This window comes from Ptychodera flava, chromosome 21, assembly GCF_041260155.1.
Source record: "Ptychodera flava strain L36383 chromosome 21, AS_Pfla_20210202, whole genome shotgun sequence".
NCBI classification, from domain to species: Eukaryota; Metazoa; Hemichordata; class Enteropneusta; family Ptychoderidae; genus Ptychodera; species Ptychodera flava.
In genome coordinates, this window is record NC_091948.1 from 35728225 (window position 1) to 35752420 (window position 24196).

Below are 24196 nucleotides of genomic sequence, written 5' to 3' on the forward strand. Positions count from 1 at the left end.
AAAAATCATTTCAATATTAACTCTTTCGCATGGTCATTCATTGAGTCACAGAGTAACATAAACAGAGTGGCAACACTTGCATGCCTTTTGTTCCATGGTCGTCTCGGTAAACTATTGGCTTTTCATATTAAAATGAGCTTCAAAGGTGTTAAACTTTTTGGAGGCTTTGTTTGTGGTTGATAATTACACGAGATTATGCGAAACATACGACGAGATGGCATCGTACTGCCAGTCGCGTAGCAACCATAGTTACTTTGTGAGCTCTCAGGCCAGAAACACTGCTTCACGCCAATCAAAACATAACACGCCAGCAGTTTCATAAACATGTCCTTTCTTGACGCACGTGTAAAAGACGGTATGACTGACCGTAAACCATTAAGTAAAACCAGACACTATCGATAAAAGACTTTCAAATTTGGTTCAAACACACTCATTATATATTCATAAAAATATGAGAGGAATTTTTAAAACGGTAAAACCCACTTTCCTGAAGCTCAAAACACTCCCATTTTTGCCAGCACATCAATTCCGATCAGCACCATACGACAACAACAACACAAACTTTGTCGAACATACTTTCGCTTAGCAATTGGTGAAAATCCGAAATTTACCGAAGGGCGCATGGTCGGCACTCTTCGGAAAAGAGAGCCAAGAGCTTCGTGAGGCGAGGCAAACATGGATTGCTTACGTAACCGTTTCACGCCTTAAACAATAGCTGTTGCCACTCTGTTTATGTTACTCTGTGATTGAGTGCTCTCCGTGGCTAGAGAACATCCCAGCAAAACATGGTCGTACGTTAGAAGTAGAAGTCGTTGACATCATGAAAACCCACGTCAACTTTAATCGTAGAGAATGTGTTTTTTATTTATAAACAAAAGCCGTATCTTTGTTCGTCACCTGACCTTATTGTAATTAAGTTGTGAATGCCGCGGTACGGGTTTGCTTGAGTGCAAGTGTCCATACAGTATTCGACACGAATGTCCGTCAGTGTTCAATGTAAATTATCTCATAGATGATGCGCAAGATGACGCCAAGATGAAAAAGAATCATCAGTATTATGCACAGATTCAGGGACAAATATTATGGCCATCGTTGGTGCTAAGTGGTATGATTTAATGATTTAAACGTATGCAGTATATTACTAAAAAAGAATTGACTTTGATCAAAATTATTGGTTTAACATTTTGTTGAATTTAGAATTTTTCTTTCGGACATATTTGGTTGAAAAGTTAATTAGTGTAAAAACTGATGATTGCGTATATGTAATAGAAGATAAATAAAATTAATAACGAAACTAATTGATGTGTTTGCAGATGTTGAGTGAAGGTACGTTTCGTGTTTTAAGAATATCCTCGTCGGTGGTACTAAGTAGATCGAGGATCAGATTCCATTTTAATGATTTTGTGCTACTATGTCAAGCCTTTCACAGTGACAATCCGTATTCTAGACTCATACAATTATTTTTTAAGCGTCAATATGCTCACCTTAATTGAGAGAGATGCGAATTACCCAACATAAGCATCAATAACTTTTATTTACACAATTTTGGACACAAATTACAAATAGCTGCACATATTACTATTATGTCTTCAGCTTTATCTAATAAAGTTATGGGCATTTCGTGTTTCAATATACGAAAACATTTCATTCTGCGGAGTGCCTGTTCAACAAATATGCGTAAGTTGGCTATCACCTTAATATATTCGTTTTTTAAATTTCAGATTTTGTCACTTGAGCGGTGGGATATATAGCCTACAATTACGAATTAAAAGGTCGTCTGCTATCGTAAATCCCCTATCTGCCATCACTTCATCGTTATATTCAAGGATATCATAAAATCAACACTCTCGTGTCAGATGAACATCAGATGTTCTACCACACCATGCCCGAGAAACACAATTTATCATACCACATGGTATGATATAAAGTAGAAATTTAATAGTTTGGTGATATTTATATTCTGAAAAAGTACCAGCACATGAAACAGGATCACATAGGCGTTTCTATGAAGACCTCAGTACAGTCTATGATATGTCGTACGCTCCTGTACTTGTTTGTAAATTTTATTGGTAAATGCTGCACTGCTATTTCTTTAGATGGGTTGTGAATGATAAATTTCAATTCTCTTGTCAAAAATCTGACCCATGTGTTGATGATTTTACTCAAACTACCCACACTGATACCGAAACGATCTGTTAAATCTACATTCGTAGTATTGAGCCTCAGCTTCATTAGGACCAACAACAATTCGTCTTTTAGTTTCAACACACGACGGGGACCAGATTTTACTGGTGTTCGGGCAAAACGTCGCACTTTTGAAGATATTATGCAGGGTCCATGCCAATAAGTAATTTTCAATACTTTATCTTTTAATATTTCTTCAAATAAAAAGTCGAAAGTTTTACGGTTTGGTAAGCCAGTGAAAGCCTTGATTTTTCTATCATTCCTTAACTTTAATTTGACAATTTTTGTTTCAGATTACTGACTCCTCGTTGCAAAACACCAATACTTTGTCTCAAGGTTTTAATCTCTTTATCCCTCTTTCTCGTTTCCTGTTTACATGATTCAGTGTTACACTGTACACTTTCAAAGGTAGTAAAATAATCATGACCGTGTTCACTTAGAATGAAATATCTCTGTCCGTGGAACTTCGCACTATACATGGGATAAACATTTGACTCGGGCATCGTCGTGTTATCACTGTCAAATCCATACTCGTGCGATGATAACTGTGAAATCGTTAACGTTGATTACATTTCGGTGACGATTCTTGATTTCTTCTGAGGTATGGGCGTGTTTTCCCGTCAACTGGCGCTTTTCTCGTCATTTTCTTGCTTACGTTGTAACCCAGATTCAGAAATGGGTCTGGATTCTCTGCGGTTGGCTTTCCAATTATTACCTCTGCAGTCTTTTCTATTTATCAGTGTTTGCCATCGAAGTCGCCCTTCTTTATCGGAAAGTTCCGTAGGGAATGGATGCAGTTGAAAAGGTGTTGGATAGTCACATCTACTTTGACCTAGATTACACGTGTACTGCACAGTATTTGGCCATCCATTTCTCCAATTTGGCTCCGCTGTTTGCACAGCCCACAACAACACAATTTCTGTGTCCAGCTTGCTGAAATTGTAAAATCAATTATCAAATTGAAGTAATACGTAATAAAAACAATGTCTCTCGAAGTTTTTGTTTTCTTTGTATGAACCCTACACTACGAGCTTGGTTCAGTGTATCAAGAATCTATGGTATGTAGGCCTATACGGATATACCCCATCATACCAGGGACACCAGCAATTAAGGTATAACTGAAGATATACCTTGCTGGCGCATTCGTTTTTGACTTTGTCAAAGTTAATCCTGTGATAATCAGGGGAAAGCGTCCACAGATTAGTAATTTACGTCTTGTTCTTGTGAGTTTTTTGGACGTTGCAGGGTCTGTGTTGAAGCTTTGCAAATACAGGGGATTAGCCCGAGATTACTTTGAGCATCCACCCGTATGGGGTGAGAACACCGCCAAGTGAGAACACCGCCAAAATTATCTTGAAATCTTTATTTAAACTTATCTCATCATTATTATTCCATTTTTTTGTGATTTGGTCATAATTATACCAGTATTTGGCCATTATTATGCAATTATTTGATCATTATTTGGATATTATTTTGACATGATAATGAACTTATCTGGTAATTCGGTTGTTTTGACATTATTCAGCATTGATGTCTTGATTTGGAACTTATTTCATAATGATTATGCCATTATTTTGTGATTTGGTCATTTTTATGTCATTATTTGGTCTTTATTATGCGATTATTTGGTCATGATTACAACATTTTCTTGATATTATCTAACTTTATTATGAAATTATTATGTTAATTCGGTTCTTTTGCCATTATTCGGCATTGATGTCTTGATTTGGAACTTATTTCATCATTACTTTGCCATAATTAGGTAATTTGGTCATTTTTATGTCATTATTTGGTCTTTATTATGCGATTATTTGGTCATGATTATGACATTACCTTGACATTATCTTGACATTATTATGAAATTATTTGGTTTATTCGGTTCTTTTGCTATTATTTAGTATTGATGTCTTGATTTGGAACTTACTTCATCATTATTATTCCATTTTTTGGTGATTGGGTCATTTTTATGTCATTATTAGCCAATCTTATGTGATTATTTGGTCATGATTACGACATTATCTTGACATTACCTTCGCTCTCAATTATTTGACCTACTTTATTATCTGAACTAATTATTTGACCTGAATTTGAACCCTACCCAGAAATCATTGTACATGGAGATCAACAATGGCGGCTGATACGGTCGATCCCCTCGCAAAGAAAGAGAAAAGCGGGCTTTGTGTAAGTTTTAACAGTCCGGGTTATGTCCATATAGAGGATAGTAGGGAAGAGCCAATGGCGTACCGTATATGTAATGAAATTAAGGCAAGAACCAATCACGTACTGTATATGTAACAAGGGTCAAAGGTTACGTTCGTTCACTTTGTTCAGATCGCGATATGACCTGACAGATCCACCGATCGAGTGAGACTGTTGGCTACCCGGAAGTATCTTAGCTCCAGTCGATTGGCGACGTTCTACCGTGTTAAAAATTGTAAGATTTCTTCAGGAATAGTTTTCTGAGTTTCTTTACCCTTGACCATATTCGACAAAGAGTTATTGGACGTTTTTCGTTCTCTTTTCCAGCTTTTGGTTAACTTCTCGGCGATTGATCCGGCGCGCGTTTTTCTGAGCGAAGGGTCAATCGTACCGGGAAACGCATGGTGATCGAAAAAATCGTGCTCCATCGTGCTCCGATGACCGACTAAAACAGTTGACCCATCTTTGTAAAGCTTGAAAAATTCTGCATACTGCAGATGGCAAGGTTAAATTGAAATTTGACCAAAAATAGGCGATATTTGGCGACAAATAACTTACTGTAGATTTACAAGGGTCAAATGCTGATTTCTAGGAGCCGTACCCGGCCAGGAAATTCATCCAAATAAGTAATTTTCAATGTACTAACCACTTGTGTCGGTCACCATCTCGGCCGCACTGAACATTGTGCGTAACGTCTACAACTAAAAACTACCCAGTGCTAAAAATAAAGGGCGAAATCAAGCCGAAAAGTTCCAAACTCGTTGCAATGTACGAGCCAAGGTTTGCATGGTTAAGTATTCATGACGTTGGCGGCGGCAGGTTCGCTGATTGGTCAATCGTACTATCCTCTCTATGGACATAACCCGGACTGTTTAAAGCTCGGCTCAGCAGATCGCGTGGCTAGTATAGTTTGGCGTGCTCGAAAACTGAGATTGACTACGATTTTGATTAAAAATCGATTGTTTTCGGCGGCGGAACTGGGCTGTGGTTGGCACAGGTTATCGTAACGTTGCTTGGATAGTCGTTTGAGGCGGATGGCCGCAGGTCCCCGTTTACTTGGCTTTTTTCCAAGTAAACGGCGACCTGCGGCTGCCTGCCTCGAACAACTATCCAAGCAACGTTGCGATAACCTGTGGTGGTGGGTAGCCGACGCGACGGTGGCCTATTTAGAGCTCTGCATGGCATGGCTGTATACAATGCGGCCTCCCATATACGCCGGTAACACACAGCCCTGCCATGCAGAGCTATAGTTACACCCAGCCTGACACAGTGGCGGGCATATCGATTACGGAATCAAGAGATCGATCCGAAAATTGATTTCCTTGGCAGACTACCCAGCTAAGGAGCGCCTGTGCGTTCGATGCATGCCGTTGTATTTCAACTGCTGGTGTTCTGATTTCTGCGTGTCCAAAACGACGATTGCCTGTAGTTCGGATCACCGAAGACTCATCAAACTAATGAATTTGATTTCTATTGTGGTCAGAAACAGTTTCTATGAACTCCATAGTATATCATTCGATAGCTAAAATCATTGATTCGGCCGCAAGACTTTCGACTCATGCTCAGGTATTTGGTTACCGCTCGGTGTATTGTTTTCGGCTGTACATACGTTATCATCAAGAAGTTTTCTTCTCATTTCGTGAAACAAGTTTGCAATATGTCACCAACATTGTTTAATATTTTCATAAATGATCTTCCACACAAGTTGGGTGGTTTTTCTGATTGTCCTATCGAAATTGGAGATCAGAAGTTAAATTGTATTTTATATGCAGATGATTTGATAATCATGTCAAAATCAGCTGATGGTTTGCAAAAGTGTTTAAATAAGTACCATGCTTACAGTAAAATATGGGGCCTTTCAATCAATACCAATAAGACAAAAAACAACGATATTTAATAGAGGTAACCAGTTCATAAAGAACCGGCAATTTTTTATTGAGAAAAGTGTGATTGAAGCAGTGAATCAGTACACATATGTTGGCGTTGCACGTTGTTCTTACACCTAATGGAAAGTTCAAACAAAATAAGATTAATCTTAACAATAAGGCAATGAAAGCTTTATTCAGCATTAAAAAGTCTATATTGTGTGAGAAAATGCTGGATCCAAAGCTGTGTTTCAAACTTTTTGATTGTTTAATTGTCCAAATTCTTTCATATTGTTCTGCAATATAGGGGACGGAAATTACAAGTGTTGATAACTGCCTTGAAAGTCTTTGTATATCATATCTCAGGTTTATTTTAGGGGTAAGTAAACGCACCCCTTTTGAGGGTATTAGATCTGAGCTAGGTAGATTCCCTTGTAGAATTAAGCTAAATATGTTCGTGATAAGATATTGGTGTAGATTAAATAATTTACCAGGAGACCATATTTTGAAAAATGCACTTAGAGCAAATATACAAATCAGTTCTCCATGGGCACACTTTGTTCGTCACGTTTTGGGAAGTTACAATCACAGTCGTGTTTTCAGTGCATTTGCAGTGAATTCTTATTCTCAGTTATGTAAGAAGTAAAAACATGTGTATGAAAATCAATACTTAGAAACTTGGAAGAAAACCCTTTTCAATGATTCAAGGAAGAATGGAAGTGGTAACAAATGCGCACTTATAGAATCTTCAAGACCAAGTTTGGTTTTGAAAAATATTTCAGAGATATTTCAGATTTTGGGTTATGTACAAGTTTGACAAAATATAGACTGAGTGATCATAATTTGCGTGTTGAAATTGGTAGGAAATGTAAACCTCATTTACCTTTAAATGAAAGAATTTGCTTGAGATGTGATATTAATGTAATAGATGATGAGTTTCACTTTTTATTCACATGCAAATGTCATATTTCTGAGAGATCAATTTTGTGTCAGAAAAGCGGAACAGATTTTTCTATCACTATGAGTGTTGAAGAAAAAGTAGAAAACATGAAAAAGATTATGGAACGGAATTTTCTGAACCTTGTTATATTTATAAGGAATTCTGGTGTTTGCTGAGCCCTCCAGTAGCTACCTACAGTTAGCTGGTTACAGTTAGAGCTATATGTGTACTTCAATTCAATTTACTGGGATTTCAATATCCGTTTGATGGTGTTCAGTTTTGGACATGTTGTTCTTTCATCTGAAATGTACCATACCAAACTCTCTGTCAGTGTGTGTTGAGTAATAAAAGATTGATTGATTGATTGATTGATTGATTAAACTTACAAACTTAATCAATTTCACAAGGATGATGACATAAGAGATAAAGTTAAAAAATTTAACTGTGGTGAACTTGACTATTCCTTTCAAATCCTTACCTAACTTGACATCTTAAACTAATATACACTGCATGGTTAATTGCATGCAAAAATACATCAGGGGTGGACCATTTGATATTAGGGGTGTCTGGAAGATTGATGAGGTATATTATCTTTTTTATCTGATCATTGTACATTTTTTCCCTCTCTCTCACCTTTTCTTTTTGTCAAACCACCTCTGGCAGATTTTTTTTCATTGACATTTGTTTGGAATTTTTTTCAAAATCTGCCAGGACTCCCCTCCCCTCAGGGATATCAAATGGTCCACCCCTTTGTATTGACCATCTTTGCATGAGATATACAATTAAACATTGAAAAAATTTTGGAATATTTTTGTTGGAAACCAAACCTGCTAAAACCACTTAAGCTATGCTCTCTAATGATTTTTTGTTACCGCATTTCAACACCAAATACAGTTTATCATATCAAATGTTTACTAAATCACCACATTATATACTCTTGGTTCCAGTAGGTATAAAATTACCCCAAAAAATCTTAAAAATACAAAATGAAAGATATCCCTGTAAAATTGAGAGTTTCACAAAGGATTGATGCTATACCTACCTACGCACAAAATATCAACACATTCTGCCCAATGGTTCCTGAGCATCTTCACAGATTTTCACTTTTTTGTATCTCATTTGCATATTTTTCACATAAACATCTTGGTTTGAACAAATTCACATCTCCAACCTAGAATGCCCCTTAGTACGAAATCTGAAAATTGTAGTTGTTGCAGTTTTCATGTTTTTGATCTTAACTGACATACATCCATACTGGTACATACACACAGATGCCATTTTGCCACCTTATAAGAATACCTGCCATTTGCATATGCATATATGGCAGCTAAAAACTTTACCAAAACACAAAATTTTAGATATTGCTCTGAAAATTTAAAATAAGCGATCTAGCAGTTGATAGAGTTTGGTTTATGTTATGTAGAGAATAACTTTTAGTTACGCATCGTGTTGATGAAGGAAGACGTTGCAAGTCCGCTTAAGGTTGGCCTGCCCAAAATGGCAAAAATAGCTGCAAAAATATCTACAGTAATTCAAGATTTTATCATAATTTGAGCATATTTAATTAAAATCATCTGTAAGAACATGTGTACTAAACATCAGAGCTATCAGACGAGTGGTTTTTGAGAAACAAATTTTTGACCAAAAATGGCAAAAATTGCCCCCAAAATTCAAAATTCCAGATTTCAACCTAATTTAAATATATCATATTAACATGAACCCTAGGAACCTGTTTACTGAATATCATAGCCATCAGACTGATAAATTTTGAGAAACAAATTTTTTGACCAAAAATGAAAATTGCCCCAAAATACAAAAAAATTTAATTTATTGCAGATTTCATCCTAATTTCAATATATCATACTAACATAAACCCTAGGAACCTGTACACCAAGTACCAATTCTACCAAATCAGTAGTTTTAGGAGAAAATTTTTTTTGACCCAACAAGGCAAAAATTGCCCCAAAAATAAAAAAATTGCCAGTTTCAACCTAACTTCAATACATTATATCAAGATACCTGTATACCAAATATCAAAGCTATTAGATCAGTAGTTTTTGATAAAAAAATTTTTGACCAAAAATTGGGAAAATATCCCAAAATTACAAATATGATAATATCGATACAATTTGTACAAACTTGACTGAGGTCATCTTGAGGAACATGAATATAACTTTCAGAGCAATCAGACGAGCGATTTCAGAGAACAAGATTTTTATACTAAAAACAGAAAAAAATACCCTAAAAATACAGACATGCAAATTTCACCCCAATTTGTGCACACATAATTTAGAATACCTCAAGGAATCTGCATACTAAGTTTCCACCAAATCTGACCAATGCTTACTTAGTTTTAGCCATTTGCAAGATTTTTCCTTTCCCCCCCCTTCAATTGCATATTTTTGGCACTGACATGTTCATTCAAACAAATTCACATCTCCACCCCTAGGTGCACCTGTACACCAAATACTAGGACGGCAGCCGTTGCGGTTTAGGAGTTTTTGATCTGGACGGACATACATACATACATACATACATACAAACACATAGATGCCATTTTGCTACCTTATAAGAATACCTCCCATTTGCATATATACATATGCATATATGGGAGCTAAAAAATGAGTGACATTTTCATGTCATTCAACAGTTCTAACTAACGGTTGTAATAACAAAATATGGAACCATGTTATTGTGACTTTTATTTCACAAAAATCTAAAATAGTATGAATGCCATTGGCTTTGAACAAGAAAAATAACATTTAGACCTTGTACACTGAAACACACAACAGTCGGCTTTCAATAAAGCCTGTATATGTAAACACTACTGTTGATAATTGAATTAGAGTCCAGACTGAAATTCATTTATCCATGACACAAAGCCTCCCTCTCCCCAAAGGCTGAAGAAACTGACCAGTCCCTTAGCATTTGTATCTCACTACAGTAGCATAAAACTTGTTTATTTCTTCAAAGAACAACATTGAAGGTAAAAAAATGGTTAAAAAATTAGTATTACTAGGACTTTATATAACTAAAGTACAATGTGGTGATCTAGATTAAAATGACCCTCTCGTTCAAGGGCAGAACATTTGTGAATTTGTACTTATAGTTTACACACAATAATTTGCATTATTATTGTTGTAACATAGTATGCTAGCACTGGAGTGCGTAAATACCACAAACGTAAATACTTGATTACCACAGGCATCAGCTCTGCATGTGCATGCATTGAAAAAGTTATGCTATACAAGTCATCGCTGATGACACGGTCCCCACTTGTTAATGGGTACTTTGATTACAAGTTCTTGGAGAGGATAGAGTCCTGTTAATTAATTGGATCTTTAAGAATGAGTTCCATGGTGGTGAAAACATAAAACCTACTTACGAAAATTCATTAAATATGCAAATCAGCAGTTAACCCTTAAAACGCCATGCCCGTATATATCCGTACACGCCCAACTCACACTCAGCGCCATGCACGGATATATCCGTACACGGCCTGAGGTTTGCTCAGGCAAAGTTTGGAACTTGATTTCCCGCGTTTAACAGGTCACCTGACAAATAAATCCATTCCTTACCCTTTGAACCCACTTCAGGTCCGTATAAGGACTAAAATAATGACATCATCTGTTGTAGCTACGGCAATTTCCAGTAATTTGAGCGACCTTTCGAGGAAATCGGGTCGACTATTTTTACCGTGAATATCTAATCGGATCTGGTTGCTGACTTCGCCGAAGTGAGAGACATTCTGAACGCTTTTTCCTGCTGTACATCCTAAAGACGATCGTTTTGTGACAAGTTATTGGCCATTTCTTTATAGAAATGACATATTTTGGTATTTTTTGAGGATAATCTCTGAGAAAATGAAGACTTTTTTTGATCGGCCGAACGTGATTTTGAAGTTGAACAGCGGCTTGAATGGCGTCACCACGGAGCATCGCATTGACCAGCTTCTCTGAAAGCTCAAGTTTGAGTATGTCAGTTCGGTTTTATTGGCCGAAAACACTAATGATGAAGAAATTTGAAAGGATTTTCACGAAATCTTAATTTAATATGTGTTTTTGGAGCGATCAGGTCTGTTTATGTCAAGTAAACTTTGGTATCGCGGCATTCTTCACCGTGTATCGAGACGGCCAAGATGGCCGCCGATCATGGGTTTGTGTGTACAAAACGTACAACACGGCACATTCCGAACTCGATCTCGCGTCATATTCCTACGTCTATAACATATTCTTTTGTCGAAATATACCCGATATGTAATTATTTATATCATATCTATTGGTTTCTGTTCATTTACTGGCGAATAATGTTGCGTGCTCGTCAAAATACGTGATCAAACTTTCGTATGTGTTCACATTGACTGTCATGATTTACGGAGATGTCGCGATCAAACGTCAGGGCCAGTACGGTTATCAAAAGCGTTCAGAGGCGAATGTCGTTCTTATTGTACCTCAAACTTATTTTATTTAGTTCTTGAATCGAATTTATTTTCTCAGAAGTTCAGGTAGTGCGTTTTTGTGGTGAAATTTTTCGTCGTTTGCCAATCACAGGGTAGCTAATAACGTAGCTGAATACAGGCTCTGATTTGAATTTCCTTGTAAGATGGCAGCTTGTTCATGATATCAATCAAATCAGTTGTTTGTGTTTACTTGCAGTGCCAAAATCTTTCAAACATATCCTCTCTAACTTTAATGGCAACATTCATTCCAGAACAACAACAACTGAATTATATCTGATAGCAATCAGAATCCAAATAAAAAAATAGAAACAAAGATTTTTCCCGGCTACATGGTTTCACCTTTCGATGCAGAAAGAAATACACAAACAAACAAACAAATAAATAAATAAACGACAAATGAATAAAAGATGTTGTTTACGAAATTCAAATATGTTGCTGATTAAAATTGTGTCTTGAGCTATATTTCACTCGTGTTATATGCTTTTGTGTAGCTGTGTTGAAGGGTATGTGGTATTTGTATTATTGACAAATATCAACAGTTGTTTGTTTGTTTATTATTTACATTTGATAAGTTCCGCTGCTGAAAATTTTCACCAAAATATGTGTCTTTTCACGACATTTAAAATGTGTAAAAGTTTGCAGGTTTTTGGACTATTTTTAGAGTCTTTTATTCATTTTCAATGCATTTTGAACCAAAAATGTGCATTTTAAGCCCATTTTCCCACCCCCATTTGCTAAACCAAACATGGAAAGACTTCTCGAAGCTTCTCCATTTCCTGATCTTTTAAATTCATAGTGGTTTGGCTGGGCTTCCAATCACAGGAAACACACTGTACCTGTCTAAAAGAAGTGTAACATGTCAAGTTTATTGGTTCAAAAAGTTCTTGGCATGGGAGGCTATATTGCATGAAAGTCTATGGCGTCTTAAGGGCTAATTGACATGATACTACTACACATTTTTGCATGCCATAAGAATACTGAAACATCAACATCTGTACCAAATTTCATCAAATTTGATGCAGCATTCCTAGACAAATCACACTAATTATGATAGTTCATCAAATATGCAAATAAAACAAAAAACAAAAACAAAAAACACCCCAAAAAACTATAAAAAATTGCATTTAAACACAATTTAATGCAAATTCCATCAAATGTACTTGGTTGGCAACTTTTGCAATAGACATACAACAATGAACACCATTCAGCTTTGTACATCAAAATTATGCAATCTACCATACCAAGGTAAAAAGAGTCCTCTTTTAATGTAGTATTGCATGAATTCATGTAAACAATATATATTAATTCATCAAGCAGTAATATTTTCAGAAAACAGCTTATTTTGGGCTTCATGTATTTCTGTACAAATTATCACCCACATGTGAAATTCTGACTTACTGTTATTGAGATTGTTATCAAGATAACACCTTTACTGCTCATTAGCATACTTTTGGTCAGTGATAACTTCATTTGAACAAATTTCCTTTACTAGATGATCATGCATCTACACATCAAGTACAGTGGTGAAATATGCAGCAACTCTAAAGTTTTTTGCAATTGGACTAGGGAATTCAAGAAGGAGATACTATTGGATTTTTTTCAACCAAAAACCAGCAAAACCTGTCACAAACCACAGTATTGCTGGTTTCGTCACAATGTGAACAAAATAGATATATCATCCCCAAGAACCATCCTCTCAAATTTCAAAGCAATGGGACCAGCCATTTCAGATGACATTTTTTTGACAAAAAAGGAAAAAATGGCCCAAAAATATAAATATGCGAAGTTCACTACCATGCAAACAAACTCAACTACTACGGTTAGTTTACCCCTAGGAACATGTATACCAAGTTTCATAGCAATCAGACGAGCGCGTTCTGAGATAATGATTTGTTGACCAACAGTGGGAAAAAAATTGCTAAAACTTCACCAGAATTTGAAGACACTCAACTAGGAACATGCATACCAAGTTTCAAAGCAATCTGACATGTAGTTTCTGAGAAGATTTTTTTTAGCAAAAAATGGGAAAATTTGCCGGAAAAAAACACATATAAAAATTTCACCAGGATTTGAACAAATTTAAGGAATGTTATCTCAAGGAACCTGCATACCAAGTTTCAAAGCAATCTGGTGAGCAGTTTTACCATCGTCACAAACCATGGGCCTCTTTACAGCAACAGCATAGCACTACCCGTTAAGAGGATTGATTTTTGTATAGGTCAGCGGAGCGGTAATTATGCTCACCACAATTTGAACAAATCTACGGAAAGTCATGTTCAGCAACCTGCACACCGACTTTCAACAAATTCTGCTATGTAATTACAAAACTTCAGCAATTTCACGGATTTTGCCTTTGTGTTACCTCATTTGCATGTTTTTTTACACTAACATAACAAATTCACATCTCAACCCTGGGTGCAGCTGTACACCATATACTAACATTGTGGGATCTGCTGTTTTTAAGTTGCTTATGTGGATGGACATACATGTACACATGTACATACATGCAGTTGCCATCGAACTACCATATCAGCTCTATTTGGTATATATACCAAATGTGAGCTATACATAGGAGCTTGATACATATGATTCTGCTAAACTCCAGACATTGTTTGGAGAATAATGTTTTGTTCTCTTTTAGTAACATGACATAATAATAACAGAATCCAAAGGCAAGAGAGTGCAATGTGTGCTGTACCCAGGGTATTTGCACTCAAGCTTATGGTGTGTTCTACTATTGATCCCCACACTTGCAATACATCTTTTCTGATGACATCACAACTCTTTTCTAAGATACATACAAATGAAACACAATATCACCTGTTTTAGAGTTTTGACCATTTTATTTTCATAAGAGCTTAATTGCAGTTTTTAGGACAAGCTTGTTCTTTGCGTGATGGCAATTTTTGGCCCATCATGCATCTCCATGGCAATTATCAAAGAAAACCTGTAATGGTTCTTGAATTTTTTGCTGTAAAAGGACAGGCACATAGACTTACATAGATCCAGAAATACACATATAGAGACACTCTATATACATATAGCAAAACTGGCTTTTTCCACCTATCAGATAAGCTCCTATTGTCAATATGATAAAATGGGAACAAAAACATACCGGTATGTGCAGTAGATAAACTCTATGGTACTTGTCATAAAATAAACAGCAATGAACTTTCAAACATCAAAAGTTGAATAAAACATCTATAATACTTGCAAGTAAAATAGAAAGAGCCATTTAAAAGGCATAAACTAATGCCTTTAAAAGGGAAAGCCGATTGCACCAATGTCATATAAGAAAGCCAGTGCCAGTATTTTGTCATTCACAGTAAAATTTGTACAGCTTAAAGGAACCATTATTGAACTGCTGTTTTTCTTCATGTTACTTCAATCAGGACAAATTTACAGTTACTTAAAGGACAACATGCAAAACACTGAAGTGTAGGCATGCACTAGTTCAGGCCTTGATTTAGCAGTTTCCTCTATTGGACCACATCGTAACTGTTCACATCCGATTTCACCATTACCAAAAAAGCCAAACAGTGGTGTCGTAGGAAAAACACTTTTGAAAGCTGTACTTTCAACATTGTATTCATTATAGTAGTAATGTCCCCGTCCAATACAGGCAAACATGAAGGCGATACTTTTCTTCTCATCAAGACCTGCTTGCTTCAGTTTCTGGATTTCTGTTATGGCATGATCTAGCTTGCTCACTTTGGAATCAAGAATTACTGACGCAGCTTGAACATTGGGTCCAGAAAATCCTATGCCAAGGATTCCCGTCTTCCTTTCTTCCCTGCCATTCAAATAAAATCAAAATGTTATTTAGAGATTAAAACAACGTTGCTGTTTCTCAGTGAAAACAGTTTACTTATTTGTTGAAATAGCCTTCAAATATCGCTTTTCTCTAGTGCACCTGTCAGACTCAAAATTTGTACTTTTTGCTGAACAACAGCCGCTAACTAAAGATTAAATTCACACCTTATGTGATTGACATACAAGTGGCATAAGCTAAACCTATTCAAAGGAACTCAGAGTATTCAATGTGAAGTGAAGTACTTTTTTCTCACTATACGCATGGAATCTGAGAGCCTGTAAACTTATTAACCAAATTTAATCCATGCTGAGAAATGTATGCTGTTTAACAAACAATCTAAATTGCAAACAATCATTTATCATTCATCGAATTTCAGCACCACCTAAGACTGTAATATAATGGTAGGTCCCAGCAATATAAAAGAAGAAAAGAGAGAGGCTGCCTGACAACTGCAAGTTGGATGATTTATACAGTTGTCTTCATGAAAAATTACAATGCTGATGTTAATATATATATATATATATATATATATATATATATATATATATATATATATATATATATATATATCAGTGTTCTCCACAGCTTAGAAAAACAGAGGGGCGGCTAATCTACATAACAATGTATAATTTGCATAGTCTTTTGTTGTGAAAATGTGTTCTTTTGTGCAGTTATTAAGGATGTACGATCGGAAAAATATAAGCGTACTGCGCCGATTTCTGCGCAGAAATGTATCCATAGTTACCACGTGCGCATAGTGACGTTCCGAACGTTTTTGCGTTGTACAAAATGTCGTCTGCAGGTAAAGGAAAATCGCGCCGAGAAAATGTTCAGCGTGCCCTCAAAACACGCTGGAAGGTATGAGAATTCAGCAAAGGGATAAAAAAATGCAACATGACTGTAGCCTGTACAACATAAGTCAGAAGTGTGACGTCTGATTCGCTATACAAGAGGAGGTCGTGGTTATAATCCCAATGATAGTGTCGCTAGTAGACCTACCGGAGAATGGAAGAATGGCCGTTGCATTGTCGATTTGAATGTACTAGCCGAAAATCTTGACACTTGTGTCAGTTGCGGGTTTGCCTTTACGATTGTCATCGTGTATTGATGAAACGCCAAGTTCACGGCCTGCAGCGAAGTCAACCTAATCCCCACCGATAAGCGTCACGGCAATAAATATTACGTGATTTTTTGTATGCTGTATTAATATATAGACTCTAAAAAATAGAAGAACCTAAAAGTCTTTGCTTTGTTCTGTCATTTCCCTCTCATTAAAGTTTACAGGTAGGCTTGAATCATGAACATGCCTGGACAAGGCCACTGCAGGTAGCCACTGCAGGTCAGCAGCATTTGAAGAGTGCCCACGTGCGACGAACCCGGGAGAGCATGGTTTATCGCCAGAACCTGTAAATCCTAATTAGATTTTGCAAAATTGTGAAAAATCGAGCTCAGTGACCTACTAAAAAAAATGTGGTTTTGAAAAATTCACAAAAAGAGCTATTATTTAGCAAAGTTTGAGAAAATTGACATTAGTAGAAACTATCAATAATTAATAAATTACCCTCTCCCATTCCTAAAATTTGGGGCATATTTGTTGCAATTTTGGTTAAAAAATAAATATCATGACTTTTTAAGTCAATTTTAATGTAATTAAAATCTTCAAAGTAGCTTAGGTTTATAATTTCTTTATTCTTTTACAGTGTAAACGTGGAAAATGCAATCATGATATAAATATGAAAATGATGACCTGTTTTATTGATTTTTAGTGATTTTGTGAAAAACCGTGAATTTTTAATGTCATTTTGTAAAAAAACAAGCGCGGTGACCCCATCTTTTTTTCGCAGTTTTGGATTATTCACATATGTAGGTATTCAAAAATCCCCATTTGAAAAAATTGACATTACTTCTACTTTTTCCGATCGTACATCCTTAATATATATATATTATATCAACTTGTGTGTCTTTGTTGTCTTGGGTATTTTCATCAGTTTCAGTCCCAAATGCAGACCAGATATGAACCGAAAATGCTCACGTGTTTCATTATATATTGCAGTTATGTGTAAATTTGAACCTTTGCCACATGTTTGGAACTTCATTGAAAGTGTTATGATCAACATAATGAATAATATTCACCACAGATTAATTCTAAATCCAAGTACATATCCCCAATCAGGAAAGTTCATTAAAATATGCAAATTAGGAGTTGACTGAAATGTTCTCATTAAATGTGCAAACTCTGAATTGGCTGAAGTAAAAATGTTAAATTACTTTCAATAATCTTGTATCATAGTATCTTTAATGTACAAAGCTATTCGTCAACTTTGGTCTAGTCAAGACAGATAAATATCCTTAATTAGGAAAGTTCATTAAATTTGCAAATAAGGAATTGGCTAAAGTAAAAATAGTGACAACATCACTGTTCGCTCCCATATAGTTATCAAAACAAGTCAACAATTGTATGAAACATGGACATACATATACAGACAGACTGACAATACACAGACTGGCACAGAGTGATGACATTGACCCCAAGTGTGCCTTGGCCCATGGAGAGTGATAAAGATATAACAACAGCTGAATGTAATGATAAAATAGTTAAGTATAGGCCTATACAGGCACTGAGAGTGAATATGTTACAGCAATTTGATTAGTTTCTTTTCCTTTTCTACTTCTGTGATAATCTTTAAGACAATCAATCTGCAAGGCAGTATATGTGTTGACAAATATGTTATCTTTTACAAGCACACAGTAAACTGCGTTCTTGATTTTTCATTTACAATATTTGAAATAGACTAGATGCAACCAATGTTTACACTTTGCCCATACACCAGATACATGGAGAAATTTCAACATACAATCATCAACTCAGAAACCCTACAGGAAAAAGTAAACATCGTTCTTCCAGAACAGCTGGTGCATCCACATCTGGAACAACTTACAAACTAAACCAATTACACAAGGATGATGACACAAGAGATAAAGTTAAACTGTGGTGAACTTGACTATTCCTTTCAAATCCTTACCTAACTTGACATCTTAAACTAAAATACACTGCATGGTTAATTGCGCACAAAAATACATTGGGGTGGACCATTTGATAAGGGATGGTGTCTGGAAGCTCGATGAGGTACATTATCTTTTTAATCCGATCCATTGTACATTCTTTTTTCCCCACTCTCCCACCTTTTCTTTTTGTCAAACCTTCTCTGGCTGAATTTTTTATTGGCATTTGTTTGGAATTTTTTCAAAATCTGCCAGGATTTTTTTACAGCATTTCAACACCAAATACAGTTTACTATATCAAATGCTTACTAAATCACCACATTATATACTCTTAGTTCCAGTAGGTATAAAATTACCAAAAAAAATCTTAAAAATACAAAATGAAAGATATCCCAGTAAAACTGACAGTTTCGCAAAGTTGCCCCAAAAATTCAAAATTCCGGATTTCAACTTAATTTCAATATATCTTATTAACAAAAACCCTAAGAACTGGTTTACTAAATATCAAAGCAATCAGACTGGTAAATTTTGAGAAACAAATTTTTTGACCAAAAATGAGAAAAATTGCCCCCGAAATACAAAATTGCAGATTTCATCCTAATTTTGAATATATCTAATTAACATAAACCCTAGGAACCTGTACACTAGATATCAAAGCTACCAGATCAGAAGTTTTAGAAGAAAAATTTTTTGACCAAAAAAGGCAAAAATTGCCCCAAAAATTGCCAGTTTCAACATACATTCAATACATTATATTGAGATTAATCTTAGATACCTGTATACCAAATATCAAAGCTATCAAATCAGTAGTTTTTGGATAAAAATTTTTTTTATCAAAAATTGGGAAAATTGCCCCAAAATTACAAATATGACAATATCAATACGATTTGCACAAGCATAAATGAGGCCATCCTGAGGAACATGAATATTAAGTTTCATAGCAATCTGACGAGTGATTTCAGAGAACAAGATGTTTTGACTAAAAACGGAAAAAATACCCTAAAAATACAAACATGAAAATTTCATCCCAATTTTTGCACACATAATTTAGAATACCTAAAGAAATCTGCATACCAAGTTTCAACCAAATCTGACCAATGCTTACTGAGTTTTAGCCATTTGCAGGATTTTTCCTTTTCCCCCCCTCATTTGCATATTTTTGGCACTGACATGTTCATTTGAACAAATTCACATCTCCACCCCTAGGTGCACCTGTACACCAAATACTAAGACAGTAGGTGCTACGGTTTAGGAGTTTTTGATGTGGACGGACATACATACATACATACATACATACATACATACAGACGACATTTTTCCACCTTATACGAATACCTCCCATTTGCATATATACATAATATGCATACATGGGAGCTAAAAATGCTTAATGACTTTCAATGTTGTATCATAGTATCTTTAAAGGGGAAATTTACCCTGAAAATTAATTTTGAAGATTAAAATGATATGATCAATGAAAGCCTTTCGAGTCGATTTCATTCACTTTCACTTGCTGGATAATGAACAGCGGTGCGCTAAAATACCGGAAGTGACGTAGCAAACTTGGTAATTGAAGCAGTAGACAACGCAAGCTTCACAATAGACGCGAAACCCTTGGCACAGAGACAGTAGTGTGAAGTCGACGGAGAAGTCATGGCGGAGTGTCAGGTTCCTTCATGTAAAAATAAGGTTGGTAAAGCGTCTGGGAAAAGTTTTTTCCAAATCCCCGATCCGACTAAGAGTACAAGTAATATTCAACTGGCTGAAAAATGGCTCGAGAATATAGGAGTCAAGCACTCGGCGTCAACATTCAAGTTCAGCAGAAACAAAGTTGTTTGCGAAGACCATTTTCATCAGGACTGCTTTCAGCGAAACTTGCAGGCTGAACTACTGAATTACAAGCCAAAAAGAAAACTGTTGAAGGTCGGCGCAGTACCAACCATTTTTTCTGACGGCAGTCCTAAACACGATGGTATGATGAGTTCTGAAACGACTTCGGAAACGTGCCGATATTTAGAGGTAAGCAACATTCGGATATCTGAGTTACCTTTTTTGGCGATTATGTTTGCGATGTGGAACATCGGTTCCGCAATACACGAACATTTTTCCTGATTTGTGACATACATGTTAATGAAATAGTTGGCAGATGCTTTCATGTCGATTTATCCAAATATTGGGCCCAAGGTTGGAAAAAATGCATCGGCGATAATTACGATGTCCGAAAACTCGTGAACGTTGTGTGGTTCGTGTTCTTTATATTTGCTTCGCGGTTTTGAGTGGTATCATTTTGTATTTTCAAGTTTAATTTATCGATGAACTATTCTATTCACTTGAAAACTTTAATGATGAAGGCCTTACAAACATCGGGCGGAAGGGGTCACCCAATCATCACACTTTGAAGCCTTGCGATCGTCGATCCATTTCTAGCTCCAGGGTCACGATAACTTTCATCGATGTCTTTCAGGAAAACATCAAATTAAAAGACACATAGTTTCTTTCGTTCAAACTAATGCATGGAGGTGCCGATTTAGGGAAGATTGATTAGAAAACTGCTGTACCGAACATTTGAGCGTAGTTTGACTTTGATAAATTTCGCCAAAATACCCATCATGGCCCGCTTTTATTTGTAACGATACCAGAAGTTGCAGAACGAACGTGAGCATGTGACATTTTTGACCGAGTTATCATCCTACTACGATACTCTTCCGCTTCAGACTTTGGGTTTCGTTATGACGTAGGAAAATATTACGAAAAGTAGTTTCAGTTTAAATTCTTTTCAATTCTGATGACTTTTTCCAAAACATTTTGTACCTTTGTTTATCGCGCGGTTCCTCCACACGCAGACGGGCTACTGTTGTTATGTCTCCATGTCGAAGTCCGCGTATGGTATACTTCCTCCAGCTGTGGTTTTGATTAGGGTTATCCGATACCCGTTCGACTTACGTTTTACTTCTGTTCGCGTGTTTTGCAATGAGCTGCTAATTTGGTCTTTGATTAGGATATCCCTGGGTAACATTTGGTCAATATCCGTACTTCTTTTTATCATTTGAAAAGGTGTCAAAAGGCATATTGTTTTCACTCGTCCTGTAAGCCGAGATCGTTGTGGTATGTATTACTCATTATAAAGACAGATTGTTTGTTATTAATTTTTTGCGCAAACAAAGTTTATTCTAAATTTTTCTTTTTGTATTTCAGGAGATCAACGTAAATTTCGTTGATAATGAGGCTGGTGAGGCGAATTGGAAAGGCGGTGACAACCGTAAACAGGTACGTCCTTTTCATCTTCAGACTTTGTGATTGAAAACATCATTACATGTGCATTTGGGTGTTTGAGTGTGCTCTATTACGTCGCGAGAGAAACACCACTGATAACATTTAGTTGTCTGATAAATACTTACTGAAATATTTACTCGAGTTACAAATTTTGTCTTCTTATTTTGCAGGACAGAGACACTTGTGTGGGTGAACATTTTCACGATGTGGCGACACAGACTGATCCTGTCATCATTAGACCAGCAAATACAAACGAAGTGACTCCGTTACTGGCTGACGACAATGGTGATGGACCGCCCACTAAAAAGAAGAAAGTGGACTTACCATCCACTCCTAACACGCCAATAGCCCCACGCCCTAGTGTGCCACGGCCTCTGTGTCAATCAACACCAGGAAGCCATAGAAGTGATGTGTTCAACAGAAGTGAACTAGACACTACAGGATTTGGAGACTAGCTTGAGACGAGATCCTAATTATGAACTTGACATAGAAACAGACACTGACAATTCAGACACTGAAAATGACTCTTTAACCTTTGTTGATGAGCGGAAATTCATTGTATTTGAAAGTGCTCTAGATAATTTATGCGATCAGTTGCTCTGTACTGAATGTAATTCACCTGTTGATAACAAAAAGAAAATTGTAACAGGTACCAGCTTATCGGTCAATTTATTTTGCATAAATGGCCATCTAATGTATAGCTGGAAATCCCAACCGGAGATTGGGAAAATGCCAGTGGGTAATTTGCTAGCAGCCGGGTCAATACTATTCAGTGGCCAAACATTTAAGCATGTATCCAATTTTACAAATCTGTTCAATTTACAATTTATTGGGAGGTCAACTTATCATGAAATACAAAATAGCTATTTGATTCCTGAGATAGAGAGTACATGGAAACAAGAACAAGAGCGTGTAATATATTCTTTACAAGGCCAGTCACACACAATGATTGGTGACGGTAGGTGTGATTCCCCAGGTTACAATGCTAAGTACGGTACATACACGATGATGGAGTCGGAGTCACAGAAAGTAGTTGACTTCTCTGTTGTTCAGGTTAGTGAAGTGTCGTCATCTGTTGCCATGGAGAAAGAAGGTTTCCAGCGGGTAATGAATAAGTTAGAAACAAATGGGGTGAAGCCAGCTAGTGTAGCAACTGATCGTCATGTTGGTATTCGGAGCCTCATGAAAAAGAAGTACCCTGATGTATCACATCAATTTGATGTATGGCATCTTGAAAAATCGATTAAAAAAAGATGGTGGAGAGAGGTAAAAGTAAGAGATGTTCTCAGCTACTTGATTGGGTTAAATCTGTTGGAAACCATTTATGGTATTGTGCAGAGCAGTGTAAAGGTGATAAGGAGGTGTTGGTCGAAATGTGGAAGTCGATACTTCAGCATGTGACCAACAAACATTCATGGCGGGGAAATAAATACTTTCACCAGTGTGGTCATGATAAGATACCAAGAAGTAAACAAAAGGTAAAAGAAATGGTTGAAAACGACTTCACCTGCATATCTGGCCCTGAAAGAAATTGTGTTAGATAAGCGTTTGTTGAAAGATATTGCTCAGGTGAATGAATTTTGTCATACCGGTTCTCTTGAGGTTTATCACTCAATGATGACCAAATACGTTCCAAAGCGTCTCGAGTTTGATTACAAGCAAATGACTGCTCGCATGCAATTAGCGGCTCTTGACCACAACAACAATGTTGGGCGCAAACAAGCCATTGTAAAGAAAGCAAGACGAAATTCGGGTAGAAGGGGGGAACTGCGGTTCAGAACCGTATATCACAAGGGTAGTGCCAAATGGATCGCTCGTCCAATATTAGAGGAGAAAAGCTATGACTATCTGAATGATATGTTACACAGAGTACTGAGCAGAAAAATCAAAGGAGAGAAATCATGTGTTGAAGCTGACAAGTGTAAACTACCCAGAAACGTGGCCAAGAAACCACAACCCCAAAAGTCTGAGTTAGTTAAAAACCACATTTGTCGATTTGGGGAGATTTAGAAAAGAAAGTGTCAGGGTTAGACTTGCAGGGTAATTGATTTACACAGTGACACACATTTGGAGCTACACTGACAAATTTGAATGGTTTTAATTCCACATTGCAAAAAAGAAATTGTACATATTGTAAATAGTGATCATTTTAATAAAAACTGAAAATATTTCAATCGAACTTCATGGCTTCATCGATTTCTTTGAATCCGGTGTATCTTCTGCTGTCTTCTGGGAATCGTCTGCGTATCATGGATACAACACAAGATGGTACCACGCGTCTGTTGTGCTTGCCGAGTCGTTCACCTTGATGTGCCCACTGAATAAATTGCCTGTATGCCATCAAACGGGATTGTCTGGAAAAAACCCACGGGGCTCGACGTCAGGTTACATGATATAGCAAAAAAGACGAGAAAGACATGACAAAGTCATTAACATTTATTACCGCACTTTTCAGTATACAA

At 36.4% G+C, this 24196-nt stretch overlaps 2 protein-coding genes across 2 annotated transcripts in view; one reads left to right on the forward strand and one right to left on the reverse strand.

The window, feature by feature from the left end:
* Positions 1-14470: 14470 nt before the first annotated feature.
* Positions 14471-24196, reverse strand: part of LOC139122141 (F-box only protein 22-like) — a 37845-nt gene continuing 28119 nt past the window's right edge. The window contains exon 5 of the mRNA XM_070687558.1: positions 14471-15440. Coding sequence (XP_070543659.1) covers positions 15053-15440 — 388 coding nt within the window. The 3' untranslated portion in view covers positions 14471-15052. The remainder of the gene's footprint in view (positions 15441-24196) is intronic.
* LOC139122142 (uncharacterized) lies at positions 20002-23939 on the forward strand. Its single transcript, XM_070687559.1, has 3 exons — positions 20002-20480; positions 21657-21728; positions 21905-23939. The coding sequence occupies exons 1-3, from the start codon at positions 20115-20117 to the stop codon at positions 22187-22189; spliced, it is 723 nt and encodes a 240-aa protein (XP_070543660.1). The 5' UTR covers positions 20002-20114; the 3' UTR covers positions 22190-23939.

Bases quoted from the DNA above. Each gene is read 5' to 3' on its own strand.
- LOC139122142 (XM_070687559.1), top strand. From the start codon at position 20,115: ATGGCGGAGTGTCAGGTTCCTTCATGTAAAAATAAGGTTGGTAAAGCG. The intron at 20,481-21,656 runs GTAAGCAACATT...TTTGTATTTCAG, and splicing joins AAACGTGCCGATATTTAGAG to GAGATCAACGTAAATTTCGT. The intron at 21,729-21,904 runs GTACGTCCTTTT...CTTATTTTGCAG, and splicing joins GCGGTGACAACCGTAAACAG to GACAGAGACACTTGTGTGGG.